We start from the raw sequence: 24,993 nt of genomic DNA, 5'->3' as shown, positions 1-24,993 counted from the left end.
CCCTGCCAGCGTCCCTGCGCTCTCACTGAATGGAGCAGTTTGTACTGACTCCGACGTCATTGCAAATCGCTTAGCAGGGCATTTTGCTATGAGTTCCGCCTCTGCGAATTACCCCCAGGCCTTCCGCTCCATTAAAGAGCGGATGGAACGTCGGAGCCTTTCGTTTCGCACCAACCACCTAGAATCTTACAATGCTCCATTTAGTGAGTGGGAATTTCGCAGTGCCCTAGCTGCTTGCCCTGATACCGCTCCTGGGCCAGATGGCATCCACTGTCAGATGCTGAAACACCTTTCAGTGGACTGCCAGCGGCGCCTTCTCGATCTTTACAACCGTCTTTGGGTCGAGGGGGAGTTTCCGTCGCAATGGCGGGAAGGCGTTGTCATCCCCGTTTTGAAACCTGGAAAGAACCCTCTGGAGGTGGACAGCTACCGTCCCATTAGCCTCACCAACGTTCTTTGCAAGTTGCTTGAACGGATGGTGAGCCGGCGCTTGAATTGGGTACTGGAGTCTCGGGGCCTTCTTGCTCCGTCTCAGGGTGGGTTCCGTAAAGGCCGCTCCGCCACCGACAATCTGGTGAGCCTGGAGTCGGCCATCCGTACTGCCTTTGCCCGCCGTCAGCACCTGGTCGCTGTCTTTTTCGACATGCGGAAGGCGTACGATACGACATGGCGTCATCACATCCTTTCTACGCTTCATGGATGGGGTCTTCGGGGTCCTCTGCCGATTTTTATCCGCAATTTTCTGTCGTGTCGTACCTTCCGCGTGCAAGTCGCGGCCTCGTATAGTTCCTCCCACGTCCAGGAGAACGGTGTGCCACAGGGTTCTGTTTTAAGTGTCTGTCTGTTTTTAATAGCCATTAACGGGCTTGCTGCGGCCGTGGGAAATTCTGTCTCCGCTTCCCTGTATGCTGACGACTTCTGCCTTTATTACAGCTCTACTGGCATTGCAGCGGTTGAACGTCAGCTACAGGGCGCTATCCGCAAGGCGCAGTCTTGGGCTGTAGCGCATGGGTTTCAGTTTTCGGCAGCCAAGACCCGCGTTATGCATTTCTGCTGGCGCCGAACAGTCCATCCTGAGCCGCAGCTTTATCTTGCCGACGAACTGCTTGCTGTGGTGGAGACCCACAGGTTTTTGGGGGTGGTTTTCGATGCCCGGTTGACTTGGCTGCCTCATATCCGGCAGCTCAAACAGGCATGTTGGCGGCATCTCAATGCTCTGCGCTGTTTGAGCCACACCCGCTGGGGCGCCGACCGCTCTACCCTGTTACGGCTCTACCAGGCGCTCATCCAGTCCCGCCTGGATTATGGGAGCCTGGCTTATGGCTCAGCATCCCCATCTGCGTTACGGGTGCTGGACCCAATTCTCCACAGCGGGATACGCCTTGCCACTGGTGCTTTCCGCACCAGCCCTGTGGACAGCGTACTAGTGGAGGCAGGTGTACCTCCACTGCGGTTCCGACGCCAACGTTTGCTGGCCGCTTATACTGCCCATGTTCTAAGCTCGCCCGGGCATCCTAACTATCGTCTCCTGTTCCCGCGATCGTTCGTCCGTCTGCCAGAACGTCGGCCCCGGTCTGGTTGTACAATAGCGGTCCGCGTCAAAGAGCTTCTCTCTGGGCTTCGGGTTTTCACTGTTCCACCTCCTTTCCGGGCTACTTTGCATACACCCCCATGGTGTGTTCGTCGCCCTTGCCTTCGGCTCGACTTGGCACAGTGCCCGAAGGACTCAGTCTCTCCAGAGGCCTTCCGCCGCCGCTTTCATTCCATCCTGGCCACGTATCAGGGCTCTGGCATTGTTTACACCGACGGCTCGATGGTTGCTGGTCGAGTCGGTTATGCGCTAACTCTAGGGGACCATTCCGAACAACGTTCCTTGCCGGATGGCTGCAGCGTTTACACTGCTGAGCTGGTCGCCATCTTTCGTGCCCTAGAGCATATCCGCTCCTGCTCAGGTGAGTCCTTCGTTATCTGTAGCGATTCCCTGAGCGGTTTACGAGCTCTCGACCAATGTTTTCCTCGTTCTCGTCTGGTGCTGGCTATCCATGAGTCTCTGCATACTCTTGCCCGTAGCGGCCGCTCTGTGGTCTTTGTGTGGACCCCCGGTCATGTCGGTATCCCGGGTAACGAACATGTTGACCGCCTGGCGAAAGAGGCCACCAGTAAGCCATCTCTGGACGTTGGCCTCCCAGAGACTGATTTGCGGGCAGTCTTCCGCCGCGAAATCTTGGCGCTATGGGACGATGAATGGCGCGAACTGACAACGCGCAATAAACTCCGTGATGTCAAGGAGACGACGGCTGTGTGGCGGTCATCCCTGCGAGCCACTCGCAGGGACTCAGTAGTTCTCTGCCGGCTCCGCATTGGCCACTCCCGGCTGACACACAGTTATTTACTGCGCCGGGAGGACCCTCCTCTATGTCGATGTGGGGCTGCTTTGACAGTGGCCCACATTTTGATGGCCTGCCCCCTTTTAGCTGTGGTCAGGCAGACATTTGCGCTGCCTGATACGCTCCCTGCCCTTTTAACAGACGACTCCACTATGGCTGACTTAGTTTTACGTTTTATTCGGGCAGGGGGATTTTATCATTTAATCTGAGTGTTTCTGTTTTATTTTATTGTTTTGTGTTGATTCTGGCCTTTGGCCTATGATTTTAAACTGATTTTTTTTTTAATGTGTTTCTCAGTGGTTGACTTTTCCTTTTTTATTTCTATGGTCGGCCAACCACCGTCACACACTGTGTGGTTTTAGTTCGTCTTGTCTTGTCTTTGTCTGAGTTTCTCTTGTTCTGTTTCGTCTGTGTTCTATTCTGTTCCTCGTTTTTATTCTCTGTGGGTGTTCTTTGTCTTTGGAAAAAGGGACCGATGACCGTAGCAGTCTGGTCCCTTTGATCCCCCAAACCAACCAACCAACCAACTAACTAACTAGTTACTAACCACCTTCCAGACGGAGCACTTCCATATCTCACCACTGACTTCTAGTATCAGCCGCACGCAGTTGACGTCAACAAGTGTGTGGCGCTGAAGATGACGTTACAACGTTGAAACTAGTTGCCAAAATAAAATCGATACCTTAAATACAGCTGGAGGAATTTCTTCATTTTTAATACAAATACTTCTGGTGGCTTGTCTACAAAAATATGGTTCAAATGGCTCTGAGCACTATGGGACTTAACATCTGAGGTCATCAGTCCCCTAGAACTTAGAGCTACTTAAACCTAACTAACCTAAGGACGACACACACATCCATGCCCGAGGCAGGACTCGAACCTGCGACCGTAGCGGCCGCGTGGTTCCAGACTGAAGCGCCTAGAACCGCTCGGACACTCCGTCCGGCGCTTGTCTACAGCTTAAAACAATAAAATAGACCATAACGAAAAGTATTAATGACATATATGTGAAACTTGTTCAAATATGACGAGGCATACTTGCATTAAGAACAAGTCTTACTATATTCCGTATCGCACGATTAGATGATTGAAGAATATGGGTATGCCTACAGTAGCGACATCTGGCGAGCTTGCGACACTAACGTCTTGTGGCTACGGTACGGCAGTTTGTTCTGAGCAGTAGCACTGTTAATAAGATGACTCTACTATATACCATTTTTTATTTATGCGCGACAATGCTGAGCTGATTTTGTGTTTATCTTTTGACAACGTCACTATGGCTCCATTATATTAGGACATGTTTTTAAAACGGGTATGCCTCGTCATATTTAAAGCGCACGATTTACACATGTATGTCAGGAACACTTTTCATTGTGGCTTGTTTTGTTGTTTTAAGCTGTAGGCAATCCACTAGTTGTATTTGTATTTTTAGCATGTTTTATTCCAGATCTGTAGCGGTCGTTGCTGACCAAAACTGGTAGTTTGAGCACCTAACAAGTTTGTGATCACAAACGGAAATAAAGAAATTTGTTCTATTTACTTGAACATTTAACTTGAAAACGTAATGAAATAAATTTGATTATTTAAAAAAAAGAAAGAACCCGTTTCACTACCAGTGTTATTGAGATGAAATGTATCAGAACTTGGTTAGCAAACTCAAAGTATATGTATTACTTTGTAGACAATGCCAGAACTGATTGTAATATTGCTCAATTGTAGCTTCGGAGCCGGTCGGTGTGGCCGAGCGGTTCTAGGCGCTACAGCCTGGAGCTGCGCGACCGCTACGGTCGCAGGTTCGAATCCTGCCTCGGGCATGGATGTGTGTGATGTCTTTAGGTTAGTTAGGTTTAAGTAGTTCTAAGTTCTAGGGGACTGATGTCCTCAGAAGTTAAGTCCCATAGTGCTCAGAGCCATTTGAACCATTTGTAGCTACGGAAGGTAATGGCGAACGCCACGGAGCACGCAACCTACCGCATACGACAGCAAAACGTTGCACACATAGGTAAGAAGACACTAACCCAAAAGATACATAAACCACATGCCCGAGGCAGCATTCAAACCTGCAACCGTAGCGGTCGCGACTACTAACGGACGATACAATTTATGAACAGTGTAAAATTCACTTTGACTTACTGTTCACGAAGTGGCTTCGTCCGTGTTATTATGCGATTCACTTTCGCAAATTCACGATTTTGGCAAACCAATTTCACGTGTAGTAAATAGTTTAAATGTTTCCATAGCGACGATTAATGTTTTAACATGTGCAGCAGTTCATTAAATTAAAAATAAAATGAGAATCTTAAGGGGCGACGGAACGCAATTTTTATCCCTATTCTGCCAATGCTCTTTTACCCTTTGAACACGTACACTTTTCAAAAGAAAGTGTTAGAACAGTGAAATTTTTATTGAATGTATGTAACATTCATTCCTGCATTTACAATTAAAATGAACAACGCATCTCTGATGTATTTCAAGGAACATTTATTAATCTTTCATAACAAAATTTCCCTGTTTTTATACATTAGTGATCAAAAAACAATTTCTGTCGGGCTGGTGGTTCTCAATTTACATGTAACAACTTATTAACATCCTAAGTACAAATTGACCAAGTTTATATTTTTAAGCCTGTTAGTTCAGAATATAATGATTCCTGAAAATCATAAAATGTAGTTTTGAGAAAAATCAGTTCAAAGTTTAATATTCCAATTTTAATACAGTTAATTATGAGTATTACTTACAATTAGTGCCGCGCGGGATTAGCCGAGCCGGGATTAGCCGAGCGGTCTCAGGCGCTGCAGTCCTGGACTGAGCGGCTGGTCCCGGCGGAGGTTCGAGTCCTCCCTCGGGCATGGGTGTGTGTGTTTGTCCTTAGGATAGTTTAGGTTAAGTAGTGTGTAAGCTTAGGGACTGATGACCTTAGCAGTTAAGTCCCATAAGATTTCACACACATTTGAACATTTTTTGAACTTACAAGTAGCATTATCCAGCACGATTGTGTCTATTATTGTGTATTAAACTAGGAACCTAGAAACGACGGAGAGGCTTAATCCCTCCGTAACCCTCAGTGGTTCACAACCCCACAATAGGCCACAGCAGTCCATCCACCCCACCGCCGCTCCACACCGAACCCAGGGTTATTGTGCGGTTCGATCCCCAGTGGACCCCTCCCACCAGCCACCGTCCCCCCCCCCCCCCCCCCCCCCACCGTCACCGTCGCCCCGCACCCCCAGGAACGTCTCGTACCAGACGGGTGTAACCCCAAATGTTTGCATGGTAGAGTAATTATGGTGTACGCGTACGTGGAGACAATGTTTGTGCAGCAATCGCCGACATACCGTAACTGAGACGGAATAAGGGGAACCAGCCGCATTCGCTGAGGCAGATGGAAAACCGCCTTAAAAACCATCCACAGGCTGGGCGGCGCAACGGACCTCGGCACGCCTTCCCTCTCGGGAAGCAGCGCATTAGAGCACGTGGCTAGCTGGGCAGGCTACCCTGCACCATACTGACCATCATCTGAGTCATACTCATCTTCTTTTCTTCTCTTCATCGCTCTTATTTTCTGTATTGCTTCTTCTGTGCATTTAAATTAGCAATTTCTGATTTGCTGCATCTCTCTTTATCTATTTGCACCGAGGATTTTGCACTAATCCCACTATGTTTTATGCTCAATGCTTCCAAAGTACTATGCTGCAAGTACTATGATAGTTAGGCGGGAGGTGAGAAAACTTGGATTTCATGGTCGAGCGGCTGCTCATAAGCCACACATCACGCCCGTAAATGCCAAACGACACCTCGCTTGGTGTAAGGAAGGTAAACATTGGACGATTGAACAGTGGAAAAACGTAGTGTGGAGTGACGAATCACGGTACACAACGTGGCGATCCGATGGCAGGGTGTGGGTATGGCGAATGCCCGGTGAACGACATCTGCCAGCGTGTGTAGCGCCAACAGTAAAATTCGGAGATGGTGCTGTTATAGTGTGGTCGTGTTTTTCATGGAGGGGGCTTGCACCCCTTGTTGTTTTGGGTGGTACTATAACAGCACAGGCCTACACTGATGTTCTAAGCACCTTCTTGCTTCTCACGTTTGAAGAGCAATTAGGGGATAGCGATTGCATCTTTCAGCACGATCGAGCACCTGTTCATAATGCACGGCCTGTGGCGGAGTGGTTACACAACAATAACATCCCTGTAATGGACTGGCCTGCACAGAGTCCTGACCTGAATCCTATAGAACACCTTTGGGATGTTTTGGAACGCCGACTTCGTGCCAAGCCTCACCGACCGACATCGATACCTCTACTCAATGCAGCACTCCGTGAAGAATGGGCTCCAATTCACCAAGAAACCTTGCAGCACTGATTGTACGTATGCCTGCGAGAGTGGAAGCTGTCATCAAGGCTAAGGGTGAACCAACACCATTTTGAATTCCAGCATTACCGATGGAGGGCGCCACGAACTTGTAAGTCATTTTCAGCCAGGTGTCCGGATACTTTTGATCACACAGAGTATAAAATATTTAGTAGACTACCAGAACATTTCTCTTAGATTTGTGACTGGTAATGCTGCTGTCTAGTAAACTCCTTAGAAGAGCAAAGCGAACTGCAAAATGAAGTTGAAAATATATCTTCGCAGTGCAAAATGTGACAATTGACCATAAACAATAAAATGTGTCAAGTTCTCCACATGAATACCGAAACACTTCAGTTAAAGTTTGCTTACACGATATGGTAAACGAGTTAGGATGGAAATAATTGAAACGTAAGGGCTTTACATTGCGGCGAGTTGTTTTCACTAAATTCCAATTGCCAGCCACCTGCCGGCCACTGTGGCCGTGCGGTTCTAGGCGCTTCAGTCCGGAACCGTGCTGCTGCTGCGGTCGCAGATTCGAATCTTGCCTCGGACATGGATGTGTGTGATGTCCTTAGGTTAGTTAGGTTTAAGTAGTTCTAAGTTCTAGGGGGCTGATGATTGGTTCAAATGGCTCTGAGCACTGTGGGACTTAACTTCTGAGGTCATCAGTCCTCTAGAACTTAGAACTGCTTAAACCTAACTAACGTAAGGACATCACACACATCCATGCCAGTGGCAGGATTCGAAACTGCGACCGTAGCGGTCGCGCGGTTCCAAACTGTAGCCCGTAGAACCGCTCAGTCACCCCGGCCGGCTGGGACTGATAACCTCAGATGTTAAGTCCCATAGTGCTTAGAGCCATTTCAACCATCTGAGCCAGCCTCCTCCGCTGAATGTCACGATATTTTGTTTACCCCGACATACATGGGAAACAAGAGCATTATGATAAGAGACATCAGTGCTTGCACAGTAAGGTTAAGTTATTCATTATTTCCACGCGTTTTTTGAAAGTAGAACGGTAGAGAAATAATGGGACAGTGGTTCAAGGAACACCCTGCCAAGAACTTAATTGCGAATTGCAGAGTATTCATGTAGATGTGGATGCAGATGTCAAGGGAGGGGTAGCAGGAAGAAGGGAGGGATCTAGGAATGGATAAGAGTACAGAAGTGTCAATTAAAAGAACGAAAAGCTTGCAAAGTATTCCTTACCTAGACGTATGCCACAGTTATTTTTATCATAGGACAGAGACAAAAGGAAGGTGGCATTTGTTAGTCAGTGGCTGCAAGGCATCTCATTTCTTGGCAACAACTGCGATGGACACATCCCTGTGAAGCATTTCGTAACATAGAACACCTCCTTTGTGCCACCAGACGTATGTCAATAACAATACATTTTGTGGAGTATGCAGACGATCGTTTGAGATAATATTTGTTTTGACTTACCCACTATTTTCTTCTTATGATGTTACCATACGGTACTTCAAATTTCCATCAGATCGTACTGATTTAGGTTTACGGTGACCTTCTTAAATCTGTTACGGCAAATGCCGGGATTCCCCATCCTTCCCAGTTCGAGATTCTGCTTCGCGTCTAATCTCGTTCTCGACGACAGTTTGGACCGTAATCCTTCTTCCTTCCCTTTGACATCAATATGACTACTGAAAGCAAGTGTTGCACAAAGGTTAACTGGTCGTTATACTTGCCAATTATTGCATACACTGTCATTAACCATACCCATTACCCACTATTTTCTTCTTATGATGTTACCATACGGTACTTCAAATTTCCATCAGATCGTACTGATTTATGTTTACGGTGACCTTCTTAAATCTATTACGGCAAATGCCGGGATTCCCCATCCTTCCCAGTTCTAATCTCGTTCTCGACGACAGTTTGTACCGTAATCCTTCTTCCTTCCCTTTGACATCATTATGACTACTAAAAGCAAGTGTTGCACAAAGGTTAACTGGTCGTTACACTTGCCAATTATTGCATACACTGTCATTAACCATAGTAGTAAATCGCAGAAAAGTCCTTCATCAACACGTGTTTGTCATCCTGAATGTGGTGATTAATTTATCTCGAAACGATCGTACTTGAAACGATACAACTTGACTTTCTCGATAGCACTCACTCTACACACGGCACAAGTGTTTCGAATTGCCTCCACTGCTTTCACACTTTTATTAAACACAAAGAGAACACAATGTCACAAATGTGCCCCAGTCTCCTCTTTCCCAAGAGGTCCACACTGATAACGGAGACATTCGCGCCTGTGTCCGTCAAAAATCTCTGTTTCCTGCCAACCTCTAAGCCCACCAAGCTACATTCTGTGTGTCCACTAACTTGTTCTGTGTTAGAGTCTACTAAGACTGCCTTCCAACGGCTGAAGCAATCCCAATTTCATTTAACGGCTGCTTCCCTTGTCAGTGCTTTCCACCCTTCCTACCGCTACACTCAAATGCCCGGTGGCCCACTATGACACAAATAAAGAACTATGGCTTCTTACACTGTTTCCTTATACGGTCGCCGGCCGGAGTGGCCGAGCGGTTCTAGCCGCTTCAGTCTGGAACCACGCGACCGCTACGGTCGCAGGTTCGAATCCTTCCTCGGGCATGGATGTGTGTGATGTCCTTAGGTTAGTTAGGTTTAAGTAGTTCTAAGTTCTAGGGGACTGATGACCTCAGAACCATTTGAACCTTACATGGTCCTCCCGACTACATCTATAACACTTGACTTCAGAAGGGAACACGCAATGATCCACTCTCCTCTTTTTGGCCACATTCACGTCCTCTATAAGTCAAAGCCCGCATCTCGTGGTCGTGCGGTAGCGTTCTCGCTTCCCACGCCCGGGCTCCCGGGTTCGATTCCCGGCGGGGTCAGGGATTTTCTCCGCCTCGTGATGGCTGGGTGTTGTGTGCTGTCCTTAGGTTAGTTAGGTTTAAGTAGTTCTAAGTTCTAGGGGACTTATGACCACAGTTGAGTCCCATAGTGCTCAGAGCCATTTGAACCATTTGAACCTCTATAAGTGTTGCGATCCTAAGAGCTGACTGCAAGTCCTCTGGGTTCTCCATTCCTATCCTCCTTAACATTTCAGCGGGTATACCACGCAAAAAACATCTAACGCTCTATTTTTTGCCTCCTGTAACAATACTCTATTAGCTCTGCGTTCTGGGTCTGTACATATTTATTTCCGTTTAGCTTATGGATTCTATCCGAGAACGCTTCCACAGACTCGTCGCGCTGATTGGCAATGTACTTAATTCCTCCCACACTGTTCTGCTTTTGGTATCACTGGCACAATTCCGTGACCCACTCCTGGAATGTATGTGCTTTACTCAATATCTCGTGGTGGACAACATATGCTTTGGCGTCGCCTGCCAGACGCATATTAGCAACATACAAGGTTAGCCTACTTCATCTGACCACCTATGTGCTTCCGCAGCGTCCCTAATATCCTTAACGAAAACTGTCACGTCCTCCGTTGCCTTGCTGGAGAAGGGATTACTCAGTGCGACCACAGCCGGGTTATACAGGACAAAATGCACTCTCAGTCCACCAGACTTCTTTTCCCGAGACTCTGATAGCGACTGATCATGACTCTCCTTTAAGCCTCTAACTCACGATTAAGTTCGAAATTTCTCTCCTTTATCCGCTCAAACTCCTCTGTTAACGCTTGCACTAGCCGAATTACAGCAGCAACTGCATCTGCGGTAGTAGCACGGGTTTACACCATTCTGCGTACTCTACTTCCCCTTAAATGCAACCGATTTTTTTTAACGCGGCAAAACACATACTCCCATTCAACTCTACACAAAAAAATTTAAACACAGATTAATTCCTCCGGCTAATCATTGCCCATCTACACTCAGTACAACTACTAGATAGATGACCAGTACGCCTACATACAATATAAACAGCTGCTACATCTCCAGTACACAGCAACTCGTGCACAGACAAACTACAAAATGAACATCTCACTGGCACTACATTATTTCGCAAACCATTAATTCTAACCAAAGATAAGTCCACAGGTTCCTGTGGCTTCACAACAGTAACTCTAAACAGCTTGTACCGTAGCTCACACAACTAACTCTGACAACGAGAACAAATATAAAAAAATAATATAAATAAAATTTAGACTCACCACACCATATTGTGCTGAGCTGGTACCTACGTCAAGTGCCACTGCCTCACTCAGCAGTCGCCAAAACCAACTGTCTCACCAAAACATAGTGGTGGACATGGACGAACACTTTCCGACGCAACAGATTGTGCTGGAAAGCGAAACAACCACTTCCTGACACCAAATTGTTACAATCCTCTGACAAGGGAACCTCCCAATCGCACCCCCCTCAGATTTAGTTATAAGTTGGCACAGTGGAGAGGCCTTGAAAAACTGAACACACATCAATCGAGAAAACAGGAAGAAGTTGTGTGGAACTATGAAAAAATAAGCAAAATATACAAACTGAGTAGTCTATGCGCAAGATAGGCAATAACAAGGATAGTTTAATTACAGAAGCGCCGTGGTCACGTGGTTAGCGTGAGCAGCTGCCGAGCGAGAGGTCCCTGGTTCAAGTCTTCCCTCGAGTGAAAAGTTTAATTTTTTATTTTCAGTTTATGTGACAAATTCTTATGTTTTCATCACTGTTTTGGGAGTGATTATCACATCCACAAGAAAACCTAAATCGGGCAAGGTAGAAGAATCATTTTACCCATTCACCAAGTGTACAAGTTATGTGCGTCGACAACATATTCCTGTCATGTGACGCACGTGCCGTCACCAGTGTCGTATAGAATATATCAGACGTGTTTTCCTGTGGAGGAATCGGTTGACCTATGACCTAGCGATCAAATGGTTTCGGTTCCCATTGGAGAGGCACGTCCATTCGTCTATTAATCGCTCGGTTTTGCGGTGCGGTCGCAAAACACAGACACTAAACTTACTACAGTGAACAGAGACGTCAATGAACGAACGGACAGATCATAACTTTGCGAAAATAAAGAACGTAAACTTTTCACTCGATGGAAGACTTGAACCAAGGACCTCTCGCTCCGCAGCTGCTCACGCTAACCACGGGACCACGGCGCTCCTGTACTCATATTGTCCTTGATGTTGCATATCTTGCACATAGACTACTCAGTTTGTATATTTTGCTTATTTTTTCATAGTTCCACACAACTTCTTCCTGTTTTCTTGATTGATGTGTGTTCAGTTTTTCAAGGCCTATCCACTGTGCCGACTTATAACTAAATCTGAGGGGGGTGCGATGGGGAGGTTTCCTTGTGAGATCAGGGGTTGTAACACGTCAGAACGACCGAGAGGTATGGTTTCGGAGGGAGAGATGACTCACGCCGAATCGTGCAGAGAAACACAGGCAAATGCGTCATTGACTTCATTACATCGAAGGTACAAAGCCGGCCTCGCGCTAAACTCGGCGATGGCGCCGCGCAGCGTGTGTGGGTCAGCGCCAAGGCGAACGCTGGAATCTGCTGCATTGGCGTTCGGTTGCCCAGCAATCCAACTCTCACCACGGCTAAGTGGCGCCCAGAACACGGCTGACTGCTCCCTCAAGCGCGACTCGTGGACCCCATGTAGAGCGCCGAAGGGAAGAAGCTGACCGCCGTCGTTGTACTGAGCCTTAGCAGCTCTGGCCGTCCGCCCAGAACAGCTTATTCAGTGCCCACAGACAGCTCTGCACCCGGCAGGCCGCGAGTTCGCGCCCCCGTGGACGGCAATTTGCAATCCGCAGTCCTCTCGTTTCTTGCACCGGTGTAGCTCCAGGGTGCAACGCGCCCCGCCACAGCAATGACGCGTCAGTGCAGCGGAGGTTGGAAGTAGCTTTAGCGGGCCAGTTGGCCGCCGATATCCATCACCAGAAGGTCGTCGTGGTTGGCCTAAAACTTAAACAATCGTTATTCTCTCCGATTCTATACGCAGACAGGATGGCGACACGACTGCCCACATTTGAGCCTTCGGTCTCGCTTATTTATACTGGGAGGTTCCTATCCCATTCTGTGGCATCTAATAGTCAGGCCTACCAGATGAGTGGCTTGCCAAGCGAGTGCGATTATTATTCGTACATCAGAAATATTTTCATGATTATCGTACCCACTGCAACTATGCTTGAAATATGAGCCCTACTGCCTTTCAGTTAAGCTATAATTTATTCTCGTCCTTACTTTTTAATGCAACGGAATGGATAACGCATCTGACTAGAGCTATTGCACATTTATGATGGACTCACTCCACCCTGGCAAGGCCACATTTCCTTCCTGTCGTATATATTTTATCCAGAGCTTGGACAACCCAGCAAGAAAATGGAGGTTATGTCCACAACTCAATAATCAAGACCACTACTTGTCTCATATGTCTCCTCTTTTATTACAATTAGTTCTTTCATGCTAATGTTGCAAAATTTCTTGCATTACACTTAAACACAATAGTAAAACAAGTGCCGGCCGAAGTGGCCGAGCGGTTCTAGGCGCTTCAGTCTGGAACCGCGCGACCGCTACGGTCGCAGGTTCGAATCCTGCTCGGGCATGGATGTGTGTGACGTCCTTAGGTTAGTTAGGTTTAAGTAGTTCTAAGTTCTAGGGGACTGATGACCTGAGATGTTAAGTCCCATAGTGCTCAGAGCCATTTGAACCATTTGAAGTAAAACAAGTGATTCTCCACCCAATGGGCATGATATAACATAAGCAGTTTTCTGTTCTGTGATCTCGTAATGTTTCTGTCTGTTGCTACTGTGCACTTTCTGGATTGGTAAGGAATCTTTTGCTACTTCATTCTCTCCCACACTCTCGTAATCTCATTCATTAGCAACATAACGAATTTACCGACTATCGTGCTGTACTGGGAAAAATCATGCTTGACCCACTAAATTCACTACTGTCTCATGCAAATCACACAGATTAGATACACATAATAAATCACACTGGCAGTATAAAACACATCTCTAAAAACAAAATGTTTAGTTTTCTACTCGTTCTGCTTTCCCACATCAAACAATAGTCATCCCAGATTCACACGTCACTGACCCACGTAATAATTTTCCTACCACAAACTCTGGAGGATTTATGCACATCTCCCTGTGCAATGCAATCCTCATGGAGTTGCCGGGTAGATGGCAGACTCACCTTAATTCATTCTCAGAGTATCTGAATATCAAGTCACACGAATGTATCTCATAATGGAAGTTTTGGTATCTTATTTATTTCACACACGGATCCTCAACTGAATGTTAGGACAAGCACTTCTGATTCTTTTTATTGTCTCACAGTCAAGTTGAGACTCACACTGTACTCACCACGTGGAAGTGCTTGTTTCTAATTCAAGTTCTGCACACGGAAATCTTAATTATTTTCAACTTAGATTTACACACGCAAGTATTTCATCTTAATACTACCACACGCTAGTATTTCGTCTTATGACTACAACACGTGGTTTCTTTGTCACTTCCGAAGAATCCTATGTTCCTCATGAATTTTTACCTTCCTATCTTTTTCAGAACAATTTACATCAGCCTCCCACCAAAAGTTTCCGAAAACAGAAATTATTAGTTCATCTACTCCTAAATATTTTACATGCATACCATTTCCATTTAACTTTGTTTTTCTGGAGCACACATAGAGCATGTCTTCACATATCAGGAACCAGAGACAGAGTGCTGAAACATGGCCGTTCATCTGGTCATCCCGCACTTCCGCAGAAGTGGGAGAGGACCTTGCCACGGTATTGGTCAGCCACATTCCAGGCCCTCTGGTGCTCTGGTATACTTCCCCTCTTTGGTTCAGACAAAGGTGACCAGAGAACTGTCTCAAAGATGATTATATAATCTACCTTCACTATCTGTGGTCAGCAGACGACCAGCCATTCATTCAATTCACAAACATTACCAATCTGGATTCATGGATCTATTTTAAGGAAGTGCACATCTGAATAATTAATCATACAAGTTCCCTTTCTTTCCTACATTGGTATCAGGCTTCGGTGTATTAAATACAATGGTGTTATTCTACAAAAACGCTGTTCTGACGAGAACAACAAAGTATGTTTTTGTACATCCTTTCTATGTCAGGCAGTACTGTGCCCTTTCAATACGTCTTTTCCGTACGCCTCTGACGTAGTTCCTCAGGAGGGGAAAAGTGGAGTACTCTTTGATAATTACAACGTCAGCTTTCCTCAGTCCGCTTCGGCCCCTACACACAGGCCATTAGGCGCTATTGTAACTGCAACATATGGGCTATTCACAGCACGTCGGTGTCGTGTGTTGCCCTGATTACTTCACATATAGTGCCCGCCAGGTTGTAAACCTGCCTCGCAGACGCGTTTGCAAAATATCAGCACTGTCCGCGCCTACCATCCGATGTGCCAACCGGTCCCTTTACTACTGCCTTCCAGCCATAGCTGTGCGAAGTTTACAATAATTTTCCAAATTCATGCCTGTACTTATTCGTGGTGCAGCACTATCGATATCGGCAAGCTATTGCTATAGTAACCAATACAGCCATTTCTGCTACGTCTAATTTAAATGAGTTCACATAAACGCCCACAGAGGGCAGTCTACGTATAAAACCGGTCAAATCAAGCCTTTTACTGTGTTTTTCCTTATTTTAAATACATTATAATAGAATTTGTTGTGAACTATATGTATATAATTTTTGTACGTATTTTTATACGTATTTTTCTTGTAAATTTCAACTATATCATTTAATGTAATACACCTCACGTAATGAGTACTTGATTGATTTTCAATGACGTAACGCCGTATGCGATGGACGGGGCTTACAGTATATATTCTTCAGTAATGGAACTTTACTTAGCAGGTGACGTCCTTGCGGATCTTGCTCTGTCTACCTCTGCGAACCGCGATCATGGGTATAACATCTCATTTTGTTATTGATGTAGCTTGTATTGTAGACGTTTCTAGCCATGTTAGCATCTCTTCGTTTAGGAATCCCTCTGAACATGTATTAATATTGTGCTGCAGTGCTTATGGCCTGAAGATCGTCTAAATTTTAGATCGAAACCGGCTGCCAACCAAAATAAAGATTTGTTGCAGTCGAGACAGATTTACTGAATTTTAATAAAGTCTATAATCATCTAACAGTTAAGCAAAGCGATTTTCACACCTCACTGATTCGCGCAGTTTCCCCACTGAACAAAAAGCATTTCTGAAAATACAATGTATGCCATTACATAGCCACTTTCGTATTGTTCTGAGTGTATTGGAGTTCGAGTCTTTATAACTGTCGCTCGGTTCAAATGGCTCGGAGCACTATGGGACTCAACCTCCGAGGTCATTAGTCCCCTAGAACTTAGAACTAGTTAAACGTAACTAACCTAAGGACATCACACACATCCATGCCCGAGGCAGGATTCGAACCTGCGACCATAGCGGTCTCGCGGTTCCAGACTGCAGCGCTTAGAACCGCACGGCCACTTCGACCGGCAACTGTCGCTTGACACCTAAATGTTGCTATTACCTATTACTAATTGAAACCTCAGTGTAATGTTGCAAGCTAAATTTCACGATCTGTATGGGATCTCATTAATGCGTTCAGGCGTCTAAGAGATGCGCCGGTTCTGCTGATGTACTGATAACAAAGCCTCCTTCGCGTGGTCTCCTCTGTCATTACGCAGAAGCAAATGCCAAATGATTCCATCTGCACCGCTGTCGCACGTCCCTGATGTAAAGTGAATGTTATTCGACATAATGGTCGATTTCTCGCAGGCTGAACAGTTGGTCCAGTACATGTGGTGATAAATACAGAATATTCCAGGAAACATCAAGAGAGTAGGGAAATAAGTGTTGAAATTTGACAGATTTGAAGATGACGTTGTAGGTTTGCAAATAAATGCACTGAAATCAGACAGTGATAATATTTTCTAAACTAAATTACTGTACATATACATTTTAAATGTAGATATTAGTCGAAAGTGTTAAGTAGAGGCGGTGGAGTAATAACATAAGAGCCGTTATTATCAGATACTGTTTTCCTGTGTGTTGTAGTCGCTAAAGCGAAATGCATGGTCATTTTAATATTATGTTAACACATTACATAACGTTTGTTTTTCAGAAGACCACCTTTCTACCATGGGAACACGTACGAAAAATTTAGGAATGGGCTACCAGACGAGATGAACTCAATGACATATAATCGCTTTCAGTACTACAGTAAACTGAGAGCATACGCACCAGAAGATGAGTCTGCACTGGTAAGTAGGCCTACGTCAACGAAAAATTTAGAATAGAATGACCAGATGCTTCATCTTTACTTCGGTACTGCCACAAAGAACATTTATGCTTATAATACCTATGATGTGATGAGGTTCTGTAGTTCCAACACGAAATTTATACTCGAGTACATTCGCCTCTTATAGTTGTGGTTACTAGCGATGGGTATTGGGACCCAATGGTTGCCGTTTCTAGCCCTGTTAGTAGAATAAATTTTTGTCACTTGGCTATGGGTGATAAAAAGAAGAGAGACGATGACTGACGCTCCTGCTCACCAGGCTGTTTACCAGCGATCTCGATTAAATCCCAAATCTATTCGCAGTAGAATATGTAACAGTGTTGATGTTGGCCCTTCCTTAGAATGGAGGCGTTAAGCTGGGTCGCCCCATTGCTGCCACATTACATTATATTACATTAAAACTTGTTCCATAGATAATAGGTACGACACGTCGTAATATTATGAAACGTGTCAGTTTAAGAAAATGTTTATTTACATGCCATAATTCAAGTTCTTTTTAGTTTTTACTAATTAATATCTAAAAAATCATCAACTGAGTAGAAGGAATTGCCATTCAGAAATTCTTTTCTTTTTAAATGTTGGTTGGCTATCTGTCAGACTTTTGATGCTATTTGATATGTGACAAAAGATTTTTGTGGCAGCACAAGTCACCCCTTTCTGATCTAAAGGTAGATTTAACCCAAAGTAGTGAAGATCAGCCTTTCTCCTAGTGTTAAAGCTATGCAGATTGCTATTACTTTTGAATTGACATGAATTATAAATAACAAATTTCGTAAGTGAATATCCGTAGTTCCTGAAATAAATTTTTGCAAGATTACGTTGGCTGCGCTCCAGTTATTGCTCTAATTACACGCTTTTGTGCAATGAATACCATTTTCCTTAATGATGCTTTATCCCAAAATATGATGCCATACGAAAGCATTGAATGAAAATTGGCACAGAGGCCTGAAGGCGTGTTTGATGTGCTGGCACTGAATTTCTCCGGTGTCTTTCTTTCTTTCATCGACCTCAAAAACAAAAACGTGACACTACATACCATATGATCTCATACGAACCATCTTTTCAAAACTGTTACACTTAAGATACAATTCTCACATTTCGTAATGGATAGTTGCTCTGTTCAAGTGAATAAAGGAAACCTTGGCGATTTAGGCGCCTAAAAACACACTTCGCTGATAAAATGTGATACTCCTTTATTGACACTGAATGAGATCCGTACACATTCCATTCATCTGCCGACATTTTACAATTAGAATCTGGAAAACTAAGTGAGATTGTGGAACACCGAGATGGGGTTTACATCTCGAAGCCACGGCTATTCTGATTTAATGGTAAAGTGTTATCCAGTTTTCGTAATGATTGCGAAAGCAGTCTGACCTGGTAGTTGACTGGGTCTACATACAAAACAGTGAAGATGGTTGCCTTCTACGTTTGCAAAAACTGAATAGTTCTCTTTTATTATTAACTAAATTTAGAGATAATAGATGTTAAATATTAAAAAATGTAAGCAAAAATAAATCTTTACATGTTACCTGTAAATTATGTATTTTCACGGACGTAATCTCTTCCGTGGCCGAACTGGCTGACAGACGCGAATGCGGTTTTCCTAGTTCCCGTGATTGAGATTTCGAACCTCGCTGCTCGAAAAAATTTTCACCAGCCCTGATTCGTTGACGATTTGAGAACAGGCGATGGCATATATTTCTTGAGCACCGAACTGTGAATAATTACTTGGGTTAAAGCGTCCATAAATATGCAAGTACATCACTACATAAATATTAGACGTGCTTATAGACAAAAATTACAAAGTTAGTCATCTTACAGAAATTAACATTCAACTTAAGTGGATTTAGATTTGTTGGTGAACGTTCATAAATGAATGTCATAATGTTCCGTGCAAACGTCTCTCACAGACTGAGTTAATGTGCTGGTAATATTCGTTTCATTTTGTTAAAAAAACTGAACTGAGATGTAATAATCTATTTTATATCAACATATTTGTCTCTCATCCCGTAAATATGAACGTTATTTCATACAGATAAAAAAATAATATTTTTGTTGTCGAAAAGCATAAAAAAACTAAACAGTGGAAAATATAAACTAAAATTAATAACTCCATCCGTTATGGCTTCAATATACCGATGTACGGTAACTTATATTTTTTGTTCCTTTATTTCGTACACACATCAAAAAAAGTTTTGCATCACCCCAGTTCCCAGAACTCCTGAAGATAGACGTTGACTGTGAATATTGTATTACATAGACAGTCCCTTTGACTGTTCTGAGATGTCACTAAACCCTCCCAAAGATGTAAACAACCATGCATGAGCAGCGCCTATTAGACGGAGGGGCTCCGACAGCCGATCAGCTCCAGTCATTCCACCAGGAAGGAGGTACACGGCTCGTGTTGGCTGTAGTTCAACCAGGCCTAGACAGTCAAAACCGCGATTCGTTCGCGTCCGCTTTCTTACTTTGTGTCAGGAAGGGCCCTCAACAAGTAAAGTGTCCAGGCATCTCGGAGTGAACCAAAGCGATGTTGTTCGGACGTGGAGGGGATACAGAGAGACAGGAACTGCCGATACAAGCCTCGCTCCAGCCGCACAAGGGCTACTACTGCAGTGGATGGCCGCTACTTGCGGATTATGGCTCTGAGGAACAGTGACAGAAGCGCCACCATGATGAATAATGCTTTTCTTGCAGCCACAGGATGTCGTATTATGATTCAAACTGTACGCAATAGTCTGCATGAAGCGCAGCTTCACTCCCGATGTCCATGGTGAGGTCCATCTTTGCAAACACGACACCATGCAGCGCCGTACAGATGGGCCCAACAACATGCCCAATGGACTGCTCAGGATTGGCATCATGTTCTCTTCACCGATGAGTGTCACATATGCCTTCAACCAGACAATCGTCGGAGACATGTTTGGAGGCAACCCGGTCAGGCTGAATGCCTTGGACACACTGTCCATTGAGTGCAGCAAGGTGGAGGTTCCCTGCTGTTTTGGTGTGGCATTACGTGGGGCCGACGTTTGCCGCTGGTGGTCATGGAAAGTGTCGTAACGGCTGTACGTGAAATCCATCCTCCGACCGATAGTGAAACCATATTGGCAGCATTTTGACGAGGCATTCGTCTTCATGGACGACAATATGCGCCCCATCGTGCACATCTTGTGAATGACTTCCTTCAGGATAACGACATAGCTCGACTAGAGTGGCCACCATGTTCTCCAGATATAAACCCTATATAACATGCCTGGGATAGATTGAAAACGGCTGTTTATGGAGGACGTGGCCCACCAATCACTCTGAGGGATCTACGCCGAATCACTGTTGAGGAGTGGAATAGTCTGGACCAACAGTGCCTTGATGAACTTGTGAATAGTATGCCACGACAAATACAGGCATGCATCAATGCAAGAGGACGTGCTGCTGGGTGTTAGAGGTGCCGTTGTGTACAGCAATCAGGACCACCACCTCTGAAGCTCTCGCTGTATGGTGGTACAACATGCAATGTGTCGTTTTCATGAGCAATAGAAAGGGTGGAAATGATTTTTATATTGATCTCCTTTCTAATTTTCTGTACAGGTTCCGGAACTCTCGGAACCGAGGTGATGCAAAACATTTTTTGATGTGTGTATATAGTTTCTGCCATCATCAGATCTGTAACGAAGATTAAGAAACATAACGAGAGAGGTGTATGTTATACATTATCAGGCAGCAAAAGATGAAAAACCAAAAAGTAATATTTCAAAAAATAAAAGCTCACTCGTCAAAACTCAGAACTTGTAAAACATCACTCACTATCTCTGTCAATAAATGCCTCAGAAATTTGAAAAATACGAGAACTAGCCGATAGATGGTGCTCATGTGGGGCACATTGGCTTATTTATTTTATTTTCATCTGGTCATACTAATAAAATATCAGACAATCTTATTGGGTCTAGAAATTTGTACCCACAAAAACAGAGCTCCACAAACAACTTTGAACGAACAAACTGAAATCATCCCGAATTTTTTTTGAGAATGTTTGCGTGATGTATGCTAACTGTGACGTCTCTCCTGCTGTTCACTGGATTCATCGTGCCTCGCGTCTGCTGGGTTGCTGGTCAGAGGAACTACCGCAAATTGCGTGGCAACAAGCCTCCCTGAGGGACAAGTTACTAGTTCTTCCGCAAGATGACACTACTTTCCAAAAAAAATTATTTTAGTAATCGGATTGTTTTATTCTTTGAACTCAGCCGAACAGCCGGGCGCGTAAACGAGCCGCTATATACAGGGTGGTCCATTGATAGTGACCGGGCCAAATATCTTACGAAATAAGCATCAAACGAAAAAACTACAAAGAACGAAACTCGTCTATATTGAAGGGGGAAACCAGATGGCGCTATTGTTGGCCCACTAGATGGCGCTGCCATAGGTCAAACGGATATCAGCTGCGTTTTTTTTAAATAGGAACCCACATTTTTTTATAACATATTCGTGTAGTACGTAAAGAAATATGAATATTTTAATTGGATCACTTTTTTCGCTTTGTGATAGATGGCGCTGTAATAGTCACAAAAGTAGAAGTACGTGATATCACGTAACATTCCGCCAGTGCGGACGGTATTTGCTACGTGATAAAATGGACCATTAAAATGAACCGTTTACCAATTGCAGAAAAGATCGATATCGTGTTGATGTATGGCTATTTTGATCAAAATGCCCAATGGGCGTGTGCTGTGTACGCTGCTCGGTATCCTGGACGACGTCATCCAAGTATCCGGACCGTTCGCCGGATAGTTACGTTATTTAGGAAACAGGAAGTGTTCAGCCACATGTGAAACGTCAACCACGACCTGCAACAAATGATGATGCCCAAGTAGGTGTTTCAGCTGCTGTCGCGGCTAATCCGCACATCAGTAGCAGACAAATTGCGCGAGAATCGGGAAACTCAAAAACGTCGGTGTTGAGAATGCTACATCAACATCGATTGCACCCGTACCATATTTCTATGCACCAGGAATTGCGTGGCGACGACTTTGAACGTCGTGTACAGTTCTGCCACTGGGCACAAGAGAAATTACGGGACGATGACAGATTTTTTGCACGCGTTCTATTTAGCGACGAAGCGTCATTCACCAACAAAGGTAACGTAAACCGGCGTAATATGCACTATTGAGTAATGGAAAATCCACGATGGCTGCGACAAGTGGCACGTCAGTGACCTTGGTGGGTTAATGTATGGTGCGGCATTATGGGAGGAAGGATAATTGGCTCCCATTTTATCCATGGCAATATAAATGGTGCAATGTATGCTGATTTCCTACGTAATGTTCTACCGATGTTACTACAAGATGTTTCACTGCATGACAGAATGGCGATGTACTTCCAACATGATGGATGTCCGGCACATAGCTCGCGTGCGGTTGAAGCTGTATTGAATAGCATATATTTCATGGCAGGTGGATTGGTCGTCGAAGCACCATACCATGGCCTGCATGTTCACCAGATCTGATGTCCCCGGATTTCTTTCTGTGGGGAAAGTTGAAGGATATTTGCTATCGTGATCCACCGACAACACCTGACAACATGCGTCAGTGCATTGTCAATGCATGTGCGAACATTCCGCAAGGTAAACTACTCGCTGTTGAGAGGAATGTCGTTACACGTATTGCCAAATGCATTGAGGTTGACGGACATCATTTTGAACATTTATTGCATTAATGTGGTATTTACAGTTAATCATGCTGTAACAGCATGCGTTTGTTCTCAGAAATGATAAGTCCACAAAGGTACATGTATCACATTGAAACAACCGAAATAAAATGTTCAAACGTAACTAGATTCTGTATTTTAATTTAAAAAACCTACCTGTTACCAACTGTTCGTCTAAAATTGTGAGCCATATGTTTGTGACTATTACAGCGCCATCTATCACAAAGCAAAAATAGTGGTCCAACTAAAACGTTCATGTTTCTTACGTACTACACGAATATGTAATAAAAATGGGGGTTCCTATTTTAAAAAAATGCAGTTGATATCTGTTTGACCTATTGCAGCGCCATCTAGCAGGCCAACCATAGCGCCATCTGGTTTCGTGAGATATTTGGCCCGGTCACGATCAATGGACCACCCTGTATACCAGTCCAGGTATCCAGCTCCGCCATTACAGCCACATTCCACCTTCGAAGCGTGTTCATGGCTTATCAATCGTCTCCCAGAAAAATTTCAACCAACTCCCACACGCTAAAGACGAAATCCATCCCAAGATATACTCCCCTTTAAAACTTTAATCACAGTGCTCCACCTGACACCATATTCTCATTTTCTCTCTCCCCAATCCTCCCATTGTCTGCTTATTCTGTTTATTCATTACAGAGTCCTTCTCTATCATGATCAAGATCATTACACCATAGTTTTATTAACATTCTACTCAGTTATTATACTTTAAGTACCATATAAAATCCTCTAAAATGTTTTAAAATCATAAATAAATTTCCATCAACATGTTTTTATTTATTTTAAAACCTCTTTTAAACATATGTAAACTTTGCCTGAAGAGTGGTTTTCTCCACTGTCACCACGCCCCTTCGATAAGAATTGAAATAACAATGAAGACAAAAAAAGCGCTGTTGTAGAGATACAATTGAAAAATAGATTTAAGGAATACTTTTTTTCAAATTTACGAAAAATCTTCGTGAAGAGATAGAATCACATTATGCGGTTATGCACTGACGTCAGCTGTTTGTGACATGTGATAATTTGTTCCGGGCTAATCGCGAGCAGTAGCCTTAACCACTCCGGCTGTCCGACTAAGCCTCCAGCAGTGATGCAAACTTCCATAAGTCACGTAGTCCCAACCCTTATGCCCGCACAGGGACACAAATATTACATCATATTTTTATCCCGTCAAGGAATGGTTAGATATATCATTGGTGGTTAAAATTCTGTGTTTATATGGTGTATCTTCACAATATAAACTCCCTTCAGACATGCAGCTATGTTGCAGTTATAGCTGTAGTAAACAATACGAAATAGATTCGCATTCTGCGAATATGCATTGACAACAGCTGTTAGTGACGCATGAGAATTTGTTCCGAACTGCATTTCCCACTTATTGCGAGCGGTCACTTTAACAACTTCAGCTGTTAGAATACGTCTCCAGGACCGATTCAAGCTCCCCCCCCCCCCCCCCCCCAACTATCTCCGTCCATCACCTTCCCCCTGCATATCTCTTATCCCACACTTTCTCAACCCATCTGCCCCTCCCTTATTTCTTTCTCCATATCTTTCATCCCCTACTTTGTATCCATTTCCTTCCTTTTTTTCCTGTCCATCTCCTCCCCCTCCCCCCTCTTCTCTCTCTCTCTCTCTCTCTCTCTCTCTCTATCTATCTCTTTCTCTGATGTTATTCATCATCATTACAAACGGAACCTTGACTGTGAATAGTATACAGTGTTTGAGACAGACACTTCGAGCTTCGGGATCTGTGAGGATAGTACCTTTACAAACAGTCTTTCATGCTTGAGAAATTCTTGATAGGTTTGCCTCCAAACGCTGTCTATGCTCTTTGTCAGTCTCATTGACTTTAAGATCCTGTAGCTGACTTGCGTTGCGCGTACACCGACCGATATTCGACACCTCAGTGGTGGTATTTCTTCCAAAGAAATAAACCGCAAACTGAAATCAACTGTTTGCAACACAAAAGATGACCATGAATTGATATCAGTTCACTCTTTGCAACGCACCTGAGCTATGATCACCAACCGATAACACATGTACGGCTGTCTGTTTTGTTGACGTTCCAAATTAATTTGTGCTTAAGCTCCAACTGAGCAAGTCGAACTCGATTGTATCCGTTGTTCTGGGGTCAGAATGATCGAGCTTGAGAATTTCTATTCGATTTGCCTCCAAATGTTGTCTACGCTCTTTGTCAGTCTCGCTGACATGACGATCACATAGCTGGCCTGTGTTTCACGAGTAGAGGACAACCCAAAGTACCG

General features: G+C 44.4%; 1 protein-coding gene across 2 annotated transcripts in view; it reads left to right on the top strand.

Moving 5' to 3' along the window:
* Positions 1 to 24,993, top strand: part of LOC126248964 (sodium-coupled neutral amino acid transporter 9-like) — a 356,283-nt gene that overhangs the window by 166,637 nt on the left and 164,653 nt on the right. Inside the window, exon 3 of one of the 2 annotated variants that reach the window (XM_049950515.1) lies at positions 16,832 to 16,967. In XM_049950515.1, the coding sequence (XP_049806472.1) occupies positions 16,832 to 16,967 (136 nt within the window). Of the gene's footprint in view, positions 1 to 16,828; positions 16,968 to 24,993 lie in introns of both variants that reach the window. The other variant, XM_049950514.1, reaches the window with a different exon arrangement.

Source organism: Schistocerca nitens, chromosome 3 (genome assembly GCF_023898315.1).
Source record: "Schistocerca nitens isolate TAMUIC-IGC-003100 chromosome 3, iqSchNite1.1, whole genome shotgun sequence".
Lineage (NCBI taxonomy): Eukaryota > Metazoa > Arthropoda > Insecta > Orthoptera > Acrididae > Schistocerca > Schistocerca nitens.
The sequence above is the reverse complement of the archived record's forward strand: the minus strand, read 5'-3'. Positions and strand labels throughout refer to the sequence as shown.